General features: G+C 36.1%; 1 protein-coding gene across 1 annotated transcript in view; it reads left to right on the top strand.

Annotated features, from left to right (window-relative positions):
• Positions 1-19747, top strand: part of ZBTB43 (zinc finger and BTB domain containing 43) — a 30171-nt gene extending 10424 nt beyond the window's left edge. Inside the window, exon 2 of the mRNA XM_074211550.1 lies at positions 10145-19747. Within this exon, the coding sequence (XP_074067651.1) occupies positions 10168-11571 (1404 nt within the window). The 5' untranslated portion in view covers positions 10145-10167 and the 3' untranslated portion in view covers positions 11572-19747. The remainder of the gene's footprint in view (positions 1-10144) is intronic.
• The last annotated feature ends 530 nt before the right edge of the window (positions 19748-20277 follow it).

The raw sequence follows: 20277 nt of genomic DNA, 5'->3' as shown, positions 1-20277 counted from the left end.
TGCGCCACCTAGCCACCCCATTCTCATACTTTTTTGAAAGTTGATTTACTATTTGTTATTTCTTCTTTAGCTGTCTTTGTACAGTCTTTAGAAACTTTCCAATTATGGCACAATTGTATGTTTTAATTCTCTGATTAGTGTTAGAAAGTAAGCACTTGTGAGGGCAGAGATTTTTACCTAAATAGATAAAGCATTTATTGTTTCCTGTATCAGGTGTTTTGCTGAGTATTAGGATAATTTCCTTTTTTTATTCTCAGTGCCAAGCTTAGTTCCTGGAACTGTGTAAGCACTTAACAGTTGAGTTCCCCAAGAATGTAGTTCATCTCTGCCTGGGACTGGATCTCATTAAGGGTAGGTGATTACTGTCATGAGCTCCTTGTTAGCCATTTCTGTTCTCTTTTCTTATCCTTTGCCAGAGGGAACAGAAACTCTTTCCATTTTTTTGTCCAATCACCCAGAAGAGAGGGTCTAATGTCTTCCTTTACTGTCTTCTCTTCCCATTTGTATTATCCTTCTTTTTCCTTGCCAACATAAACATATTGTGGTAGCCCTCTAACCATTCCTAAAGGACCATGCCATTTATGTATTTATTCTGTTATCTGTCCTTGCATCTAACTTCTCTTATCTTTCAAAAATTTTAAGTTGTTTGAATTACCTGTACATTCATTTTGATTCTTTTTAGACATTACCCCTGATGTCTTCATCAGAATTTTTTCCTCTTTTGTTTTTGAAATTTCATTGAGAGTTTCATTGAGATTCCACCTATTCTTTCTCTGTACACTTTAAAATTTGTTCTCCTAGAATGTAGAAGTTATATTTAGAAATGAAAGTGATTTAAATTTTTTTTTAAATAAGGGGGGAAAATCTAGAACACATATTTTGCCTGACTTTTCCTCAGTCATCAATTCTGTGATGGAATGGTTACTTATCTCAAAAGTTATGATTGTCATTTCTAACCTGAGTATCTGGTTATTCAAAACTTCTTGATGAAAATCAAATTCAGAATACAAGTTCTCTTTATTGGCTCCTCTGTCATTTGAAGCATGAAATTATTAAAAAAAGTCAAATCAAGAATTTTTAATTGCTCTACTTTTTTGACAGAATTATACTGGAAAATTGAAGTCTACATCATTATTTTATTATGTCTCAGTGCCAGGCTTGTATTTTTTTCTTGCATTTCTCATCTCTTTCCTCTTTCTGGATAGAATATAAGTTTGTGATGTTCTGTCTCCATTGATGCTCAATCAAAATGCTTTCCAGCATCCTCTTCCCACCTCCCATACCTTTTGAGGATTTCCTCACATAACTTTATATAATAAGCTTCTTAATAAACATACAGTGGTACTTGACCTTTGCCCCTTTTGTTTATCCTTTTGTCTTTGAACAAGGCACAATTTTCCAAAAACCATTCTAGGTGTGGGTCTCATCCCTACCAAGTCTTTTCATCTCACATTAGAATTTCTAGTTCAACTTGCTCATTACTCATACATTGTTCTTTGGTGTACTGACATCTGAGGCCATGAAATTTTATTATTTTCTCCTTTCTTGTTGTCTTACCTATTTCTTGATAGTTCTGTTATTTTTTCCATTAATTTCAAATATTTATTCAGCACCTGCTGTGTTAAGTCAACTAGCATTTATCTAATGTTAATTTGTATTGGGCACTGTCTTAAGCATTGGGACTACAAAGAAAGGCAAAAACACAGTCCTTGCCCTCAAAATTGTCACATTCTATTGGGGGAGAGAGGAAATTTAAATAACTCTATACAAGATAAATATTGAGTAAAGGGAAGGTAATCTCCAGATGGAAGGCACTAGGAAGGAGTAGGGAAAACTGGGAAGGCGTTCTTGTAGAGGGAGACTTTGAGTTACCTCTTGAAGGAGGCTGAAGTTATGGAAGGAGAGCTTTCCAGGAATGAGGGAGAATCAGCAAAAGGCACAAAATTGGGAGATAGAGGATTCTGTGTATAGAATAGAAAGTAGGCCAATGATTCTAGATAGTAGAATACATGAAAGGGGGAGTAAAGTATAAAAGTAGAAAAGGGACTAATTTTGAAGGCTTTAAATTCCAGATAGGATTTTATAGGGAGTCACTGCAGTTTGAGTGGGGAGAGTGGTATAGGATATGGTCAGGCATGTGCTTTTGGAAAATTACCTTGATTACTGAGGGGAGAATAGGCTGGAATGGGGAGATACTTGAGGCAGGAAGATCAACTAGGAGCCTATTGTAATAGTCTTGGTCTCAGGTGATGAGGCCTACTCCAGGGTTTTAGTTGTGTGGGAAGAGGAGACATATATAGGAGACAGGAAGATAAGAAAATAATATTATTATTAATAATAACATTAATTATGAATGCAATATTAATAAAATATTAACATTTATATTGGATGCAAGGCATTGTGTGCTAAGTGCTTTACAGTTATGTATCCTTACAACATTCCTGGGAAGTATTATTATTTTCTTCATTTTATAGATGAAGATACTAAGGCAAATAGAAGTTAAATGACTTGTTAAACAGCTAGTAAATTATTTGAGGCTGGATTTGAACTCACATTTTCCTTATTTCAGGCCCTACTGTTCTATTCACTGAGCCTTCTAGTTGCCTCTTAACAACAGAATGCAAATATTGGGTGAATCAGATATTGATGACACAATGATTGTGAACCTGGATGAGTCTCCTTCTCTTTAATAGGAAAGTTGGGAAGAGTAAAATGTTTTGATTTGAGGTGAGGAGGGAGATGATGAGTCTTGTTTTTGTCATGATGAGTTTGACATGCCTACTGGACATCGATTTCAGGATGTCCAAAAGGTAGGTGGATTTGGAGTTCAGCAAAGAAATTAAGACTTTATATATAAATATGAGATGATAATTTGATTCAGTGTGAGCTCATCAAGTGAGATTTAGGGAGGGCCCAGCATCAGTCTTGGGGCACACCTAGCATTTATTTATTTTCTTTTTTAATTAATATTTTTATTTGTTTTCCAGTTATATACAATAGTAGTTTCTACCTAACATTTTTTTGTAAGGTTTTGAATTTTACAATTTTCCCCCACCTTCCCTTCCTTCCCCATCCCCCCACAGAAGGCAGTCTGATAATCTTTACATTGTTTCCATGCTATACATTGATCAAAATTGAATGTATTGAGAGAAATCATATCCTTGAGGAGAAAATAAAATATTAATAAAATAAATATTAGAGATAGCAAAATTATGTAATACATAAGACAATTTTTTTTTTTAATTGAAGGATTTTGGGCTTTGTTTAAACTCCACACAATTCTTTCTCTGGATACAGATGTATTCTCTGTTGAAAGTACTGTAAAATTGTCCTGGATTATTGCATTGATGGAATGAGCAAGTCCATTAAGGTTGATCATCATCCCCATGTTGCTTTTAGGGTGTACAATGTTCTTCTGGCTCTGCTCATCTCACTCAGCATCAGATCATACAAGTCCTTCCAGGCTTCTCTGAAATCCCATCCTTCTTGGTTTTTAATAAAACAGTAGTGTTCCATAACATACATATACCACAATTTGTCTAACCATTCCCAATTGATGGACATTCACTCGATTTCCAAATCTTTGTTACCACAAACAAGACTGCTATGAATATTTTTGTACAAGTGATGTTTTTACCCTTTTTCATGATCTCTTCAGGGTATAGACCCAGTAGTGGTATTTCTGGATCAAAGGATATGCACGTTTTTATTGTCCTTTGGGCATAATTCCAGATTGCTCTCCAGAAAGGTTGGATAAGTTCACAGCTCCACCAACAATGTATTAGTGTCTCAGATTTCCCACATCCCTTCCAACATTGAACATTGTCCTTTCTGGTAATATTGGCCAATCTGTTAGGGCACACCCAGCATTTAGTGATCTGGATGAAGTCTGGAAGGAACAATTAACAAGGTAGGAGGGGAAACCAGAAGAGAGTTCAATGTGAAGAAGGTCTATAGAGAAGAGCATGTCAAGGAGAAGCAGGTGACCCAGTAGTGTCAAGAAAGATGTAGATCAAGAAAAGGCTGAAAGAGTAGATTTAGTGGAATAATGAGTTCCAGCTTGCAGAGAATTCAGAGGTGAATTAAGAGAGAAAGAAGTGTTGACATGGAAATGCTTGGCAGAAAGCAAATAGTTAAATTTTGTGCCTTTCTACAGTAGACTTTATTATGCTTATTAAAAAAATGTTTTTGTAATATTCCTCTCTCTCTCTCTGAGAAGCAGTCCTGAGAAAAGTTCTCCCATTTACCAGACCTTGAATTGATAACAGTTACTTGTGTACTTTTTCTCTCAGCCAGCCAACAGTAGGAAGATTCTACAAGGACAGGGAAACAGAGGCAGGAGCCCAACATGATAACAAATCATTAGCTCTTTATTTCCCAAATTGAGTCTTTGTTACCCCTGAATACTCTGACATAATCCTCTTTGTTATGACTGCTCTGACCCCTACATCTTATCTAGCACATAGGTCATCCTCTGAACTCCTAAATAAATCCTAGCTTTTCCCTCTGCTAGTTTAGTTGCTTATCCATTAGGGAGAAAGCCCACATGCAATAAATAACCTTGCACCTGTGAGATAAAACATATCTGTCCCTTATCACCCTGAATTATGAGTCATGAAATTCTTTCACTATTCAAACCCTAGCTCATCATTGGTGCCCCAAATGGCATCAAAAACACAGAATATAGAGTTCAAGGGAGGAGAAGAGCAATATTAGGATAGTGGTTAGTGGGGATGTTGGAATCATGTGAAGGTTTTTAAGAATGGGTGGTAGTGGGGCAGCTAGGTGGCGTAGTGGATAAAGCACTGGCCTTGGAGTCAGGAGTACCTGGGTTCAAATCCGGTCTCAGACACTTAATAATTACCTAGCTGTGTGGCTTTGGGCAAGCCACTTAACCCTATTTGCCTTGCAAAAACCTAAAAAAAGAAAAGAAAAAGAATGGGTGGTAGAAAGGGTTCATTAGGGAAGCAGTTGGTAGGTGGTAGAAATTGTAGTTAGGATGATAGGGAATGATCAGCCAGAGAGTGGGATCAAAAATTGTAGTTAGGATGATAGGGAGTGATCACCTAGAGAGTGGGATCAGGGATGCGTGGCAGAAGATTTGCCTTGGCAAAAAATTTCTTTGTGAGAGTCAGGTGAAGGGGAATATAGTGGGGGAAGATGTCCAACTGATGTGAGATGAAGAAAAGAAAAGAGAGAGCTCTTGAAAAATGGTCTCAAATTTTTTCTGTAAAGTATGAGGTAAAGTCTGTAGCAGAGAGGGTGAAGAGAAGAGGTGCTATGGGGAGGAAGGAATGAAAGAATGAAAGGAAGGAATGAAAAAGTTTGAAATAGTTGCTGTAATGTGTGTGATAGGGAATCCATTGAGGAAATGAATGTAAACAATTGTCTTACATTATGTAGTAAGAGCCCATTTGAGATGAACAAAAATATGTAGTCAACCCAGTCAGAGCACTGTGGATAAAGCAGCAAAAGGAAATTGTCCCTGATCTTAAAGGACCTATATTCTTTTAGGGAGCAGCAATTATAAAAGTCAATACAAAATAAACAAAAAAATGAATTCCAAGGAATAGGGCAACAGCAACTGAGGATTAGTGTTGGAAATGACATTTAATGGGGCAGCTAGTTGGCACAGTGGATAAAGCACTGACTATGGAGGAGGGCCCAGGTTCAAATTTGACCTCAGACATCTAATAATTACCTAGCTTGGGCAAGTCACTTAACTTCATTGCCTTGCAAAAAAAAAAAATGAAAGATAGAGATGGCATTTAAGCTGAGCCACAAAGGAAGCTAGGGATTCTAGGAGTTGGAAGTAAAGGAAACCTGCAGGTCAGGGGGAGTGGAGATGAGATGCACTGTCTAGGGATCAGTTGGATAGGTCTATTTGGCTAAAATATAGTATTTTGGCATAAGAATCTGGAAAAATAGACTATTCCTCCCACAAATTGTACTGCCTATACCTAGCTTGTTGGATAAATGTAGACAATTCATTTCCTTTATGTTTTAAGGTATTTTTGACTATATTTGCAAGATTACAGTCAAATATATTTTAACTAGCTCTTGTTAGATGCCTTCTGTCCTTGGCTGGGAACTTAACATTTTTCTTCCTCATCTATAAGAAAAGGGAGTTGCACATAAGGATCACTTGGTGTACTTCCTTGTGCTTCTGAAGAAAAGCTTTATTATATTGATCTTTGTAACTTTTTAATGCCTTGTACATAGTAGGTACTTAATAAGTTGTTGAATGATTGAATGGATAATAGAAAAAGAGACTTTAGATTATATAAAATAGACTTCTGTCTCTTTAACAAATGAATTAATATTTGCCATTTGACTTGGTTCAGGAGTGTGTGGGTGTTGGTTTGGTGAGTAGCATTATTTTTCTGGGTTGTCAGAATGAACCATAGGGGAGAGGTCAAGGATTGGATGTTGCTAAATGTACAAACTACATAAAAATCCCACCTATCTAGTTTAGAAGAAAAATTAAGCTGCTTGATAAAATACTCTGACTTAATCTGCTAGCTGCCACATTGGCAGTGTTACTATGAAGAACATGTAGTGTTTAACATTTGAACTTGTTAATCTGGTTACCAGATATTCTCTGATGTAAAATAATGAGAGGTCTGGAAAAGAATCTTTTCATTCCTGATGTTGTCTTAAAGTTTAAAAAAAACCTACATTCATCAACTTTGAATTCATATGCCAACTTCTCTTTCTGAAATTAATACTGAAACAATTCAACTACTACCTAAAGAACTAAAATCTTTTTGCACTGCCTCACTTGCCATGGAGGGATCCTGGGTTATTGCATAAATTGCTAGACCAAGCCCAAACTTTGGCAAAGCCCTACTAAACTGAAGAGTTTGAGAATGTTCCTGGCAATGAACTGAAATTCAGGAACCATTTTTGAAAGGGGTTGTAAGCATTGTGCCCCGTGTCAGTAGATACCCATATCAGTTTATGAAATCAAGAATCTGTAGAAGTAGTAAAGAACCATTTATGTTAAGATGGATAAAACTGTAGCTTGATAGGTTCAAATGTTAGATTTTCCTATAATAACAATCAGCAATAATTTAATAAGTATTTTGGTTCATTTAATAATGTGAAATTTATTTCAGGTTTTGTCTGTCAGATGTTTCTAGTATATATTTTCTTTCATAGTATTATTCTGAATCATTAGAGTTTTGATTTTCCAGTGGAAGCATGTGCAATAGAAATAAGAGCATTTGCAGTTCTTAAGGAATTCTGTGACATGCCCAAAATACTGTCTTTGGCAATTTCCACTTACTCTTAAGTTTTCAATTATTGACAATGTGGTTCCCAATAAAAGTTCCTTTTAAGTTGTAGACAATAAAATCTAGAGATCAATAGTTATTTTTATTCATCTATCCTTTGTATAGTATAGACTTAGTATTTAATATCAATTCTTAATAACTTGTCTAAGAATTGAATTCCTTTAGTAAGGGGCAGTTGTGATGTTATGAAAAAACATTGGACTAATAAGGAGTATTCTTTACTAGTTCTGGCACTAATTTGCTTTATAACTTTGAGCAAAGAACTTCCATTTCCTTAGTTTCTAGGCTCATTTTCTTTCACTGTAGAATGGAGAAACCATATGAACTAGATCAGTCATGAGTGACAAAGTTAAAAAGAAACAAGGGGGGGGGCTAGGTGGCGCAGTGGATAGAGCACCAGCCCTGGAGTCAGGAGTAACTGAGTTCAAATCCAGCCTGAGACACTTAATAATTACCTAGCTGTGTGGCCTTGGGCAAACCACTTAACCCCAATTTGCCTTGCAAAAACCTAAAAAAAGGTGGGGGGGACACTAAATTGTACATAAGGATTCCTACAGCATCATATTGTTCCAGAAAACAGCATATTAGTATTGTATTCTGTTGCATTATTTATTTTGTGAAATATTTCCCAATTACATTTTAATTTGTTTCTGACTGTATTCAGGGGTGTCTTTGAGATCTCTGGATTAAATAGTTACTAGTGTTACCTTCTGGTTTGATTCTTTGGAAGAACAACAAAATTTTGTTAGTGTCTTACAATTTGATGTAGGACAGCCACAGGAAAAAAAATATAACAAAATAATTGGATTTTTGTATATATAGACTTAGAATCATCTCTCTTAAGAGATAACTAGTTCAACTCCTATATTTTACAGATTTGTTGCAAATATGACTTTATTTGAAACATTTAAAATGAAGGTTGGAAAAGTTACTTCAGTCTAAATAAGAAAAAAGTGATCTAGAAAGCTCTTTTAAAACTAACACTTTTTTGTTTGGTGATACCTAAGATCATAGAATTTATACCTGGTAGATACTTCAGATATCATCCAGTTTAACCCCCTTCATTTAATAGAGGAAACTAGGGCCCAGAGAGGTAAAGTGACTTGCCTGAGAGATTATTAGTATCAGGTTTTAGGCTTTTTTTTTTTGTTTATTACTTGCTATGAACTGTAATTGTGTTATGTGAAATATTTAATGTTTTCTTTTTAAATTGTTTTTAGAGCTAAATTGCCTAAGTACAGTTACCCATGAGTCATACATTAAGACTTATTTACTAAATAAACCAAAATGGTTTAGGAGTAGATAAAATTAGATTTATAGGGAATTAACACAAATGTATAAGGCTAAGAGCTCCTTTACAGGAAACTGTTCAAAGGATATGAATGGTTTTCAAAAGAAGAATGACAGACCTGTTGCAGTTTGTATTCATACTCCAAAATAACTGAGAAATTTATCAACTCTGTTATTTTATTTTGCATACAACAAATCAGTAAAGGTGACCAAAAAATGGAAATTGTGTTGAAGAGATTAAAGGAAGACAGGCACATTAATAGTCTATATTTGGAGCTGTGAATTGATCCCACCATTTTGGAAAACTATATGGAATTTATGAAAGAAATGACTAATTTTCTTACTCTTTGATACAGTAATCTCACTAGTAGTTACATACCCCAAGAAAGTTGTAGACATGACCAGTATATAGTAATACAGTCATAGTATTACGTGTTGTGTAAAGAACTGAAAGCAAAGTGGGTACTCATGATATTGGGAAATGGGTGAACAAACTGTAGTTTATGAATAAAGTGGAATATTTTTATTCAGTTGAAAGAATAAAGATTCAGAAACATGGGAATATTTATTTGAACTGATGCAAAATGAAGTAAAACCAGAACACTTAACCCAGCAACCACAGTGATGTAAATGAAAAGAATACTAATTGGAAGTTAAATGGAAGTTCCATTCTTGGCCCCCTGAGACCAATAATGAAACCCTCCTAAGAGGACTTAGGCTGCCTTGTAAAGTGTCAGATGAGATCATCATATCAATTGTTTTTTCATTAACTGTTTTTCTTTGTTACAGGGGAGAGTTTGATTTTGAAGGAGGAGTGGAGTAAAGTGTATAGAAATGACTGATGTAAAAACAAAAGGCATCAATAATTTTTTTTACAATAAAGAAGCAGATGAGGTTGTAAAAGAGCCAGCCCTGTTCCCTTTGCTTTTCACTGACTTTCTGTTCTTTTCCTTTCAGGATCCAGAATATTAGAGTTACAACTTACTTAGTTCAACCTCTACATCTGTCAATGAATATTTATTCCTTAGTAAAGAAACTTTAGTAGGTATTAAATCAGGTTCTACTAAATTTTGCTAAATGGGCTCCAGGTAACCTTTCCATACAAGGGCTTCCTAAATTTTTTCCAACTTACTCTCTAAACTCTGTCTTATTCTTATCAGAGGGCTGATTCCTTTTTGGGTTATTTCCTACTATTTGTTAGAGGATAAGACTTTCTTAGTTCTCAATATCTTCCCTCTTTCCCAGTAGTTTTTGGTAAACAGAAGATCCTGGGAAATAACACTAGATGTCTTAAACTATTCCAGAAGAGTGATATTTATTTTTTGCTCACAGTGACAGGACTTACTAGACCATGTGTCAAAATCTATTGTACCATATTCATATATCAATAAGGGAAAAGACAGAAATAAGCAATTTACTTTAGTGGTACTTGGAGGAAGGGTGGTGGTTTTAGTGAAAAAATTCTCTTATTTGTGGGAATTAAAGATGATGAGTGAAAAGGAGATAGAGTAGATTTCTCATTAGCTTGAAATTGGTAATAATTTTTCTTTCTCTTGCAGTACTGAACTAGATTTGTAATGAAATGGAGTCTGGAACAAGTTCTTTTCGAGTGGAATTTCCTGATTTTTCTAGCACCATTTTGCAGAAACTAAACCAACAGAGACAGCAAGGACAATTATGTGATGTTTCTATTGTAGTCCAAGGACATCTTTTCAGGGCTCACAAGGCTGTTCTTGCTGCCAGTTCACCTTACTTTTGTGACCAGGTGCTACTGAAAAACAGCAGAAGAATAGTTTTGCCTGATGTTATGAATCCAAGGGTTTTTGAGAACATTCTTCTCTCAACTTATACAGGACGACTAGTAATGCCTGCTTTAGAAATTGTCAGTTATCTGACAGCAGCCAGTTTCCTCCAGATGTGGCATGTGGTAGACAAATGCACTGAGGTTTTAGAAGGAAATCCTACAGTCCTTTGTCAAAAGCTAAATCATGGCAGTGATCATCAGTCACCAAGCAGCAGTAGCTACAATGGCCTTGTTGAAAACTTTGAGCTTGGTTCTAGTGGACATGCAGATTTCCCTAAAACCCAAGAACTGAGAGATGGAGAGAATGAAGAAGAGAGTTCCAAAGATGAATTGTCATCTCAGCTAACTGAACACGAATATCTTCCCAGCAACTCCTCAACAGAACATGATAGACTAAGTACTGAAATGACCAGTCAGGATGGTGAAGAAGGGGCCAGCGATAGTGCCGAATATCATTATACAAGGCCTATATATAGTAAGCCCAGCATCATGTCTCATAAACGTTGGATCCATGTGAAGCCAGAAAGATTTGAACAGGACTGTGAAGGTGTTGATGTGCATGCTGCTTATGATGAGCACCAGGTCACTGAATCCATCAATACTATTCAGACAGATCATTCTATCCAGTCTTCAGGGGTGGATGAGGACTTTCACATTGGTGAAAAAAAAGTTGAAGCTGAGTTTGATGAACAAGCTGATGAAAGTAATTACGATGAGCAAGTTGATTTCTATGGCTCTTCTATGGAAGAGTTTTCTGGAGAAAGAGCAGATGGGAATCTTAGTAGCCACAGACAGGATACTATTATAGCAGCGGGCTATAGTGATAGCATTGAAATGGTGACAGGAATTAAAGAAGAAGCTTCCCACTTGGGATTTTCAGCTGCTGACAAGCTGTACCCTTGTCAGTGTGGGAAAAGCTTCACTCACAAGAGTCAGAGAGATCGGCATATGAGCATGCATCTTGGTCTTCGGCCTTATGGCTGTGGTGTCTGTGGTAAGAAATTCAAAATGAAACATCACCTTGTTGGCCACATGAAAATTCACACAGGCATAAAGCCGTATGAGTGTAATATCTGTGGGAAACGATTTATGTGGCGGGACAGTTTTCACCGGCATGTGACTTCTTGTACCAAGTCATATGAAGCTGCAAAGGCTGAGCAAAATACTACTGATGTTAATTAAAAATAGGATGTGGATTTTTTTAGTGGTGTGCACAAAAATAAACTATTATAATTATGCAAATTGTGTGCACAGATGATGTGTGGTACTTGCTATTATGAGACTAGCTTAAAAATTGGAGGATATTTCTGAAAGACTGTATGTAAGTAGGCCAATTTTTAAAGTCTAATTTCTCAAGTCAGTGTATTTCAGTCCTTCCCTGAGAGTTCAACCTCTGCTAATCCACCTCTCAGCTGACTTTTCAACCTTCAGGTCAGTTGTGAGATAGGTGGGCTATTTTTGTTTTATTTTGTTTTTGATGTAGCCACCTGCATTTAGAACTGGGCTGAAAATGTTGGGTTCCCCCCCCCCATCTAGTAACAATTTTGGGTCACTCATAACTTGGTCCTGTTGAAATGTTATTTTGCCTTTATTAATAAAACTTGGAGTAAACAGTTTGAATTTGTTTAGGTTAAATAGCTATCTTATCAAACAAATTCTCTACTGTGTAAAAAGCTCAAAATTATATGGCTCCTAGAAGGAGAAATGAAATAGAATTCTTTTGGTCTAAGTTTTATCTTTTTAAAGGATATTTTAATTAAAGCCATGAAGGAGGATGCAAAGTAGGTAACATTCTAACTTGGTTCAACATGGTACAAGCTTCTTTTTTTTTTTGTGATGTGCATCAATTTCTTGATATAACCCACACAATATTTTTTATTTTAGTAAATAATATTTTAAAAATTCTATCTAGTTGCAATTCACTAGGTGTAGAACTAGTTGCCAGAAATTAGTATTTCTAATTGGCTTGATGTTCCAGTTTCTATGAGTGACTGGAAGCCACCACTCTAGCAGAGTCTGTAGATGAGCTCTTTCATATTGGACCTGCTGTGACCCAGATTACAAGTCCAGCCTGCTACTGTTTAGAGTTGTGGACCTATTGCAAATAGTTAATCTTACTAATGAAAATCTGTCACTCATAGGTAACTGAGAAGAAAAAAATTACAAATAAAGCTTATAGTTAGGATTTGTTGCGTTTCAGGAGTTGTGTTTAGTATAGCCCTGTAAGCTATGAAACCACAAGACTAGAAACAGAATGCAGTGTGAGTGAGGCAGAAAAGAGCTGGTAACAAATTATTTTGGGTGATTGATACCTGTATAAAAGGAGCTGGTAACTCTTGAAAGCAAATAGTTCCACATGAGCCCATAATTTTAATGTAAGTCTTTTTAGGGGGCTGAAAAGAATTTCACAATGGAAAGAGAGGGGGGAAGTTCTGATTTTAGCAGAGCCAAGCTCCTAAATTATATTGCTGCATAAATTAACAGGTCCTCACATCTGTACATATAGAAAACGAGAAAGTGGCAATTCTGAGATTTTTTCCCCCCATCAGTCTGATGTATTGGAGTGAATACTTTTTTAGAAAAGAAGTAAATCTTATTCCAAATACTTGGAAGCTCTGGGGTGGGACAGGGTGCTATAATTATACTACCTTCTATTAACTTAGTGGTTGATTGCTTCCAAATTTTAAGTATATTTTCATTTTATCGGAAAAAAGCTCTTCCTTGAACTCTGAGTTTTGGTTTTAAAAATTTGGCTTTGCACAAATATGGTTGCCATTGCTGGCAATGGACTTACTCAAACTGCTAATTCCTAGGAAAGTCAAGTTCTGAACACTGTATGTGGACAAAGGGAAAGTAGCTCATTTTTGTAATCAACATAATTAACAGGGATCTACTCACTGACACTGTATCCTTCTCAATATAGAAAAGCACTTTGTATTTAATTATCTTTATACATATATTGTTTTTTAACCTAGAAACTATGTATTACCTCCTGATTGATTGCCACATTAATACTGTTTCCTTAATATTGAAACATCTGCCGGTTGCCAGTCTTTTTCTTTGTTTACATGACTGGAATTGTGTAGAGGTGACTATACAATCCAACGCGATTTTTTCTTATTCTTTGAAGTTGTTCTAGTCCTTCTGTGATGAAAAATTGCTCTATGACTCCTATTAATATTATTAATGATGTTGTGAAACAATCCTGCCAAATAGCTTCACCCTCTACTGAGGTATTAGCAAAATTTTGTAAGAGTTTGAACTCAAAATACAAATATAGGAAATGCCTGTCTTTCAGTTCTGTTCAATTCAATGAAACAATCTTGTCATGAGTAATTTGAAGATTATTTTTAGTTTATTCCACTACTTTCTTACTTAATCTTCAAACCCTTATCCTGACATCAGTTTTGCAATGATTTAATATGTTAACTGCAATTTTACCTTATTCAAATAGATTGGTAACTTTTATAGGAATCCTGGTGTGTGTATATCAACTGCTAATTTATAATTCTTTACTTTTGAAATCCATGCTCAACTCTTCTGTTGTCCTTTTCTGTTATACAGTATATTGGGTTTCGTTTTTTTTAAAAAATGGTATGGGTAAGAAAATCAACCCCCAGACACTCTTAGTGAAGCCACTCTAATGCTGATCACATTCAGATAGCACAAAATCTTCACCTAGCAGGAGTTGGACTGGTGGAGGGAGATGGGATTGGGAGGCAGGGAGAGGCTTGCAGAAGAATGCTTGCTATATGAGGAGAGAGAAATTTTGGAAACTACCTTTTCAAGATAAATTAATTTTATCCCCTTTGGAATCCTTACTCCATTGTCCCCCTTTGTATTGGGGATGATTATTTTCTTTTTCTTTTTTTCTCCAGCCTTAGTTAGCACTGGTGTACAAATTTTTTTTTTTTTTTTTCAAAATTATTGTGGAGAAGGGAGTGGGAGAGGTCACACTTACAAAGCCTTCTGTAGATATGGTAGTGATATCATCCCCTCCAGTGTTGACAGTTTTTGTTCCTCTTAGCTAGAGCTCTTCCCTCATCTTGACTTTTTTAAAAAGGCTCTACTTAATGTGGACTGTGAATGTTACATGATTATTAATGCTAGCACTTAAATCATGCTTTTAATTTTAGAAGCACTGACAGGACATGAATATCATCTATTTCATAAGGTAGACATCACCATTTTACAAGAAAGGAACTGAGACAAAGGTTAAGTGCCTTTTCCCAAGGCTACCCTGGGATCATATGGGATTAACCTCAGGAGTTCTTGTGTCCCAGCCCTTTGATTCTGACTACTAGACCAGACCTTTCTCAGTTTCCTTCTTATGGTTATCAGTTTAGATTGAAAAGAAAATAATTTATAACTAATGACCCCCCCCATCCTCTCCTCCACCCCACCCCCTATTTAGGGGTAATGACCATGTTTTAAGTCTATTATTCTTGAAGAGCCCATTAGGGTACTCCCCAAAACTTTATGGCCCAGTTTTTCTCTTAATTGTGTGGTATACATTGCCAGGTACTTTGGAAGTGAAATTGGAATATGTGTACACAAGAACAACATTGATACCTTTTATTCCCCCAGGGCAAGAGGTACTACAGACTATATATGTGTATAAAGATTGAATAGAGTTCAGATACTGCCAAATCAGGGTCTTAGTTTCATAAGGTCCTCATTTTGATGACTTGGAAGTAGTAAGGAATGAGACTAAACCCATGCAGAATCTCCTCCAATATAATCTTAAGTGAATTTTTGTTTGACTTGTGCCACTAATATTTATTGAAGATATTTTATTGGGTTTCTAACTCAGAAGGTTCCATCTTTATTCAGTGAAACCAGAGTTTTTCTCTGAAATGGTAAAATATTTGCCACTTAATTATTTCAATGAATCTTTTTAATTTAGAATAACTTTACTAAACAGTGCCCTGAGGGAAAATGCTGGAACACATTTCTTAAAATGTGATTTTTTTTTTCCTTGCTTGAAGCTTGTGTCATATGTCAGTTGTTGCTGCTTTGTTTCCTTTTTTATGGGGTTTCCAATATTTCTTCCAGAAATTTACTTTTATTTATGCAAGTCAGGTGAATCTTCCTTGAACTACAAACATAGTTTTATTCTAAGGAAATTGTCATTTAAGGTTGCATATCTTATTGATATTTTGTGAAATGTTATGCCTGTATTGCAAAGGTTGAATAGTTTTGTCTTTATATAATATTGCTGTCTTCATTGTACAGCATGGTTTTACTTAATTTAATGTTACTGTTTAATATTTTCTTCTTATAGAAGAGACCATGCCCTTTTGTATGACATGTTTTAATAAATGTTATCTGTCAACTTCGTAAAAGCTTTGTTTTCACTTTGGATTGATTATCTTTGATCTGGTGTGCCTTTATTTTTTTCCATGTACCAAGTTGATAAAGTTATAAAGGCCAATCTCCTCTTCCATTCTTGAAGACTACATTTGCTTCTGTCCTGTTGCCTCTTTCAGTTATTCCTTCCATCTCCTTTCCCCTCCCCCAATCTTTCTGCTAAAATTCCATCTGATCCCTTTCAGTCCTGCCCATGGCACCTTTCATAGTCCTATCCCCCAAATATCCCTTTCCCCTCCACATAATGTTTCTGAACCCTGTTTGCCCTCCTTAGATGCAGTTGGTAGCATATTGCATAGAATGCTGGATCTGAAGTCAGGAAGTCCTGAGTTCAAAACAAACCTCAGACCCTTTGTGAAATGAGGATAATAATTCCTTCCTTTCAGGGTTGTTGTGAAGATCAAATGGGATAATTAAAAAATTGCTTAGCACAATGCCTGGCATATAGTGGGTACTATATAAATGTTTATTTCCTTCCCTTTTAGCACTGGACTCTATACTTCTCCATTTATTTCATCCCTCCCTCCTCACCTCTTATGGACAAAAGGACTGTTCTTTAAATGTAGTTTCAGACTGGTGAACTAAATTATAGCAGTGAGAGAGTCCTACTTCCCAGCAACAGCTCATTACAAGAGACACTGCTCATTTTAGACCTAAACTTATCATCATCCCACACAAACCTTCTGTTATCACTGTTGTTTGTTATAAACCTCTCCCCACCCCACCCCCCGAATTTTAAGTGGGCTCTAGATTGCCTGGGCTAGCAGTGCTGCTGTGGATGGTAAAAGATGGAATCTGGGTATATTTCATCTTTGCTCTCTAGTCAATAAATTGCGATTTCTAATGAGTGCAACCTTCCTCTCTCCAACTTGTACTCTTTGCCATTTTCTTTATCTTTTTTTTTCTTTTTGCAAGGCAGTTGGGTTAAGTGGTTTGCCCAAGGCCACACAGCTAGGTAATCATTGTCTGAGGCTGGATTTGAACTTAGGTACTCCTGACTCCAGGGCCAGTGTTCTATCCACTACTCCACCTAGTCACCCCTGTCTTTGTCTTTTTATGCATTCCTTTACAAAATAACATAATAGGATTGACTCCTTGTAAAAAGTGGAAGGAAGCTTCTGGTCACTTGAATATGTACATACTTCAAATCCATAGACATCAAGTGCCTCCTTTATGTATGGCACTCTGCTAGGCCCAGGAGATAGAAAAGCAAAAAAAAAAAAATGGTTCCTATCCTTAAGGAGTTTTCTTTGTTCTTGGAGAGGACCCCATATCAGGAAGGTGATTTTAGCCAACCATAGGTCCTAGACCAAACCCCATTTGGTCTTTGGTTCAGAGTAAATGTAAATAGTAACATTTCTATTTTGATCAGAAACCCTGAGGGGAGGGATCTTCCCCTCCCAGATTGATTAGGTTTTTTTTTAAATGACTAGGTAAAAGAGACTTCTTTCCCTCATTTATTTCTTACCTAGCCTTAATCTTTGAATAGGCCTTGCCTCAATCAAACTGAGATCTGTTTAAAAGACCTTAAGGAGTTTACATTCTAGTAGGAATTGTGTGTACCAAGGTGTAGTAAGTACTAAGTGTAAAATAAATTCAGAGGATTACCTAGAACTGGGGTATTAATATTAAGAACTACTTTATGTAGAAAGGCAACATTTGAGCTGTGCTGTGGTAGAAGAAGCTATGGATTTGAGAGATGAAAATGAAGGACATTCAGAGTATGCAGGACTGACACCCCCCCCCCCTTTTTAAGGTTTTTGTAAGGCAAATGGGGTTAAGTGGCTTGCCCAAGGCCACACAGCTAGGTAATTATTAAGTGTCTGAGACTGGATTTGAACCCAGGTACTCCTGACTCCAGGGCTGGTGCTCTATCCACTGCGCCACATAGCTGCCCCTTCCCCCCCTTAATGGATAGAGCCATGAGGTAGAATCTTGGGTACAGAGCCCCCAGCAAGACAATTTTGCAGTTTGTGGAGTGACCATGAAGGGGCTTAATGAAAAATAACACTAGAAAGGTAGGTGAGAAACCTGCCTTTTCCAGGTTATGGAAATCCCACCCACTAATCTCCATCCTATTATGAACATGATCCCATGGACTTGAAAGTTTAACTGCCTAGCAGAGGGCATGCTCTGACAGCCCCATCAAATCTAGAGAGACTTCAGATGCTTCCTGGTGGGGGTCAATGGTTCTGTCATCCAAGGACAGGACTACACCTTAAATTAAGCACAGATTTATCACAAGAAGGTTGGTCACCAGAAGATGGATTTTGGAGAGGGAAAGACTGGGAGAGGATGATATATAACAATCTTACTAAAGCCTAGTTCATTTTTAGAAGGTTTGTAGGGGGAGTATATGTGTAGATCCATCATAGAACTTTAATATGGTAACAGGAACAAATTTGTATTAACTACCCATATTTAGTACTGTCCTCTAGGCTGGGATGAATAGTGTTGGAATAAAATATTACCCAGCACAAATAACATAAAACTGCAGGATAGTTATATTAGAAAAACATAAGCAAAGAGCACTATCTGGTGTGAAAGTCTATAAATTCCCAGTAAATACCTGGTTTGAAAGTCTACATATTCCCAATAAACAGTGGAAAAATGGGAATATTGGGTGCAGAAGAAAATATCCTCAAGGATCTTGAAGTGATCACTTTTTTAAAAATAACCTAATTGCTTACCATCATAAAACTCCCTAGAGGCAAACTTCAGTAAAAGGCAGCAGAAGTTCTTAGAGAATCATCTAATACTTCTCTTTACAGAGTGGAAAGGTAAGACCCTCTCAGAGGTTAAGGACTTGAATCAGAGGAAATCCTAAAGATAATTTCATATAAAAGATGGGGAAACTAAGGTCCTGAGAAATAATCCGATTTTTCTAAACTGTATAACTTACATAGAGTTAGGATTTGAACTTAAATTTTATGACTTTAGAACCAATATTTTTCATGATATACCATGCCATGGGCATTATAACTGTAAAACTTATACATAGTTGTCTAATAAACAACCAGTGCTTGGAATACACTATAATGAGAAGGGCATATTAGATCTGAGTTCAGAAGAATTGGGTTTACATTGGGAATACTTTAGATTCCCTTTCTAGGCCTAGGTTTCATTTGCTTTAAAATGAGGGAATTGGATTAGCTTTCTGAGGCCTTTTCTAACTAACTCCTAAAATAGTTACTCAGAATATATCATTTAAAATTTAGTGTTTAACTTAATTTTTATTAATAAACATTTTCAGAGGTTCCATCTAAAAGCATGGAGACAAATTTTTCCCAAAACTTTTTCTAACAAATTACCTCTGGATTGGGAAAGTTGGCATTCTTGGACTTTGGATTTTGGTAAATAAGAATAAAATACAAACTATTCTACAAATTTATTGATTTGAGAGATTTGAAGAAAACTGAAGCTGAGATGCAATATTAGTTTTTATCATCTGACCATTCAAACTTTTCTTAACCATTAATTAGTCACTTGTATTTAATTCCATGTAAAATGGATAAGCCAGCCATGTACTGCAAATAAAGTCTTGAATGATGAAGAAGAGTTACAACTACCCTTTGAAGGGAGGACATAGATGGTATGAATATTTGAGAATTCAAAGGGAGAATTTTATGTGAATAGTGTTTTTGAAATTAATGGCAGTTCATTTCTACTATAGTGGTTGAATACTATTTTTTCCCCTTGTAATATTCCAAACTGAGAAGCAAATATTGAAACTATTAAGTGTATTTATAACTTAATAAGATATTAGTCACCCTCTAGGGCATGCTAGGCTGAGGCTTGCCTAAATTTTATAACTAAACTACCATTAATTGAGGCCATGGCCTCAGGGGGAGAGCCCTTCCTTTTAGAAGTGACCCAATATGGCTAATTTGTAAGCAGCAATGGTAGAACCTTTTAACAAGTTAAATTTTATGTGAAGGTACCTTTGTGCCCAATTTCTAAAACAGAAAATTTAAGAAATGAAGAAAATAGAATATTTCCATAAAACTAGGTTAGAATGGTAATGTTTTTATAATATATGCATTAAGCAATGCTTATTTTTTAATAATCTAGATCATTATACAGTTTTTGTTACATTGAATAATATTAATAAATTGAGTTAGCTCTTTGCCTTTCAGAGCCTTGGAAAATTTCAGAATTACATATTTGTAACAATGGTCCAAAGTAGTCACTAAATTGTGTTCAAGCACAGGCTAGATGACCACTTTGATCAGGGCTGCATCTTTAAGCAAGGGCTTGAATTAGATGACTTTCCATGGTTCCTTTTTATTTTATTTTATTTTTTTTTTTAGGTTTTTGCTAGGCAATGGGGTTAAGTGGCTTGCCCAAGGCCACACAGCTAGGTAATTATTAAGTGTCTGGGCTGGATTTGAACTCAGGTCCTCCTGACTCCAGGGCTGGTGCTCTATCCACTGCACCACCTAGCCCCCCCTCCATGGTCCTTTTCAACTCTAAGATACTCTAATTTTATGTCCCAAATCTTCCAGTTCAACAAACACC

This window comes from Macrotis lagotis, chromosome 1 (genome assembly GCF_037893015.1).
Source record: "Macrotis lagotis isolate mMagLag1 chromosome 1, bilby.v1.9.chrom.fasta, whole genome shotgun sequence".
NCBI lineage: Eukaryota > Metazoa > Chordata > Mammalia > Peramelemorphia > Peramelidae > Macrotis > Macrotis lagotis.
This window is presented reverse-complemented; position numbering and strand designations above follow the sequence as displayed.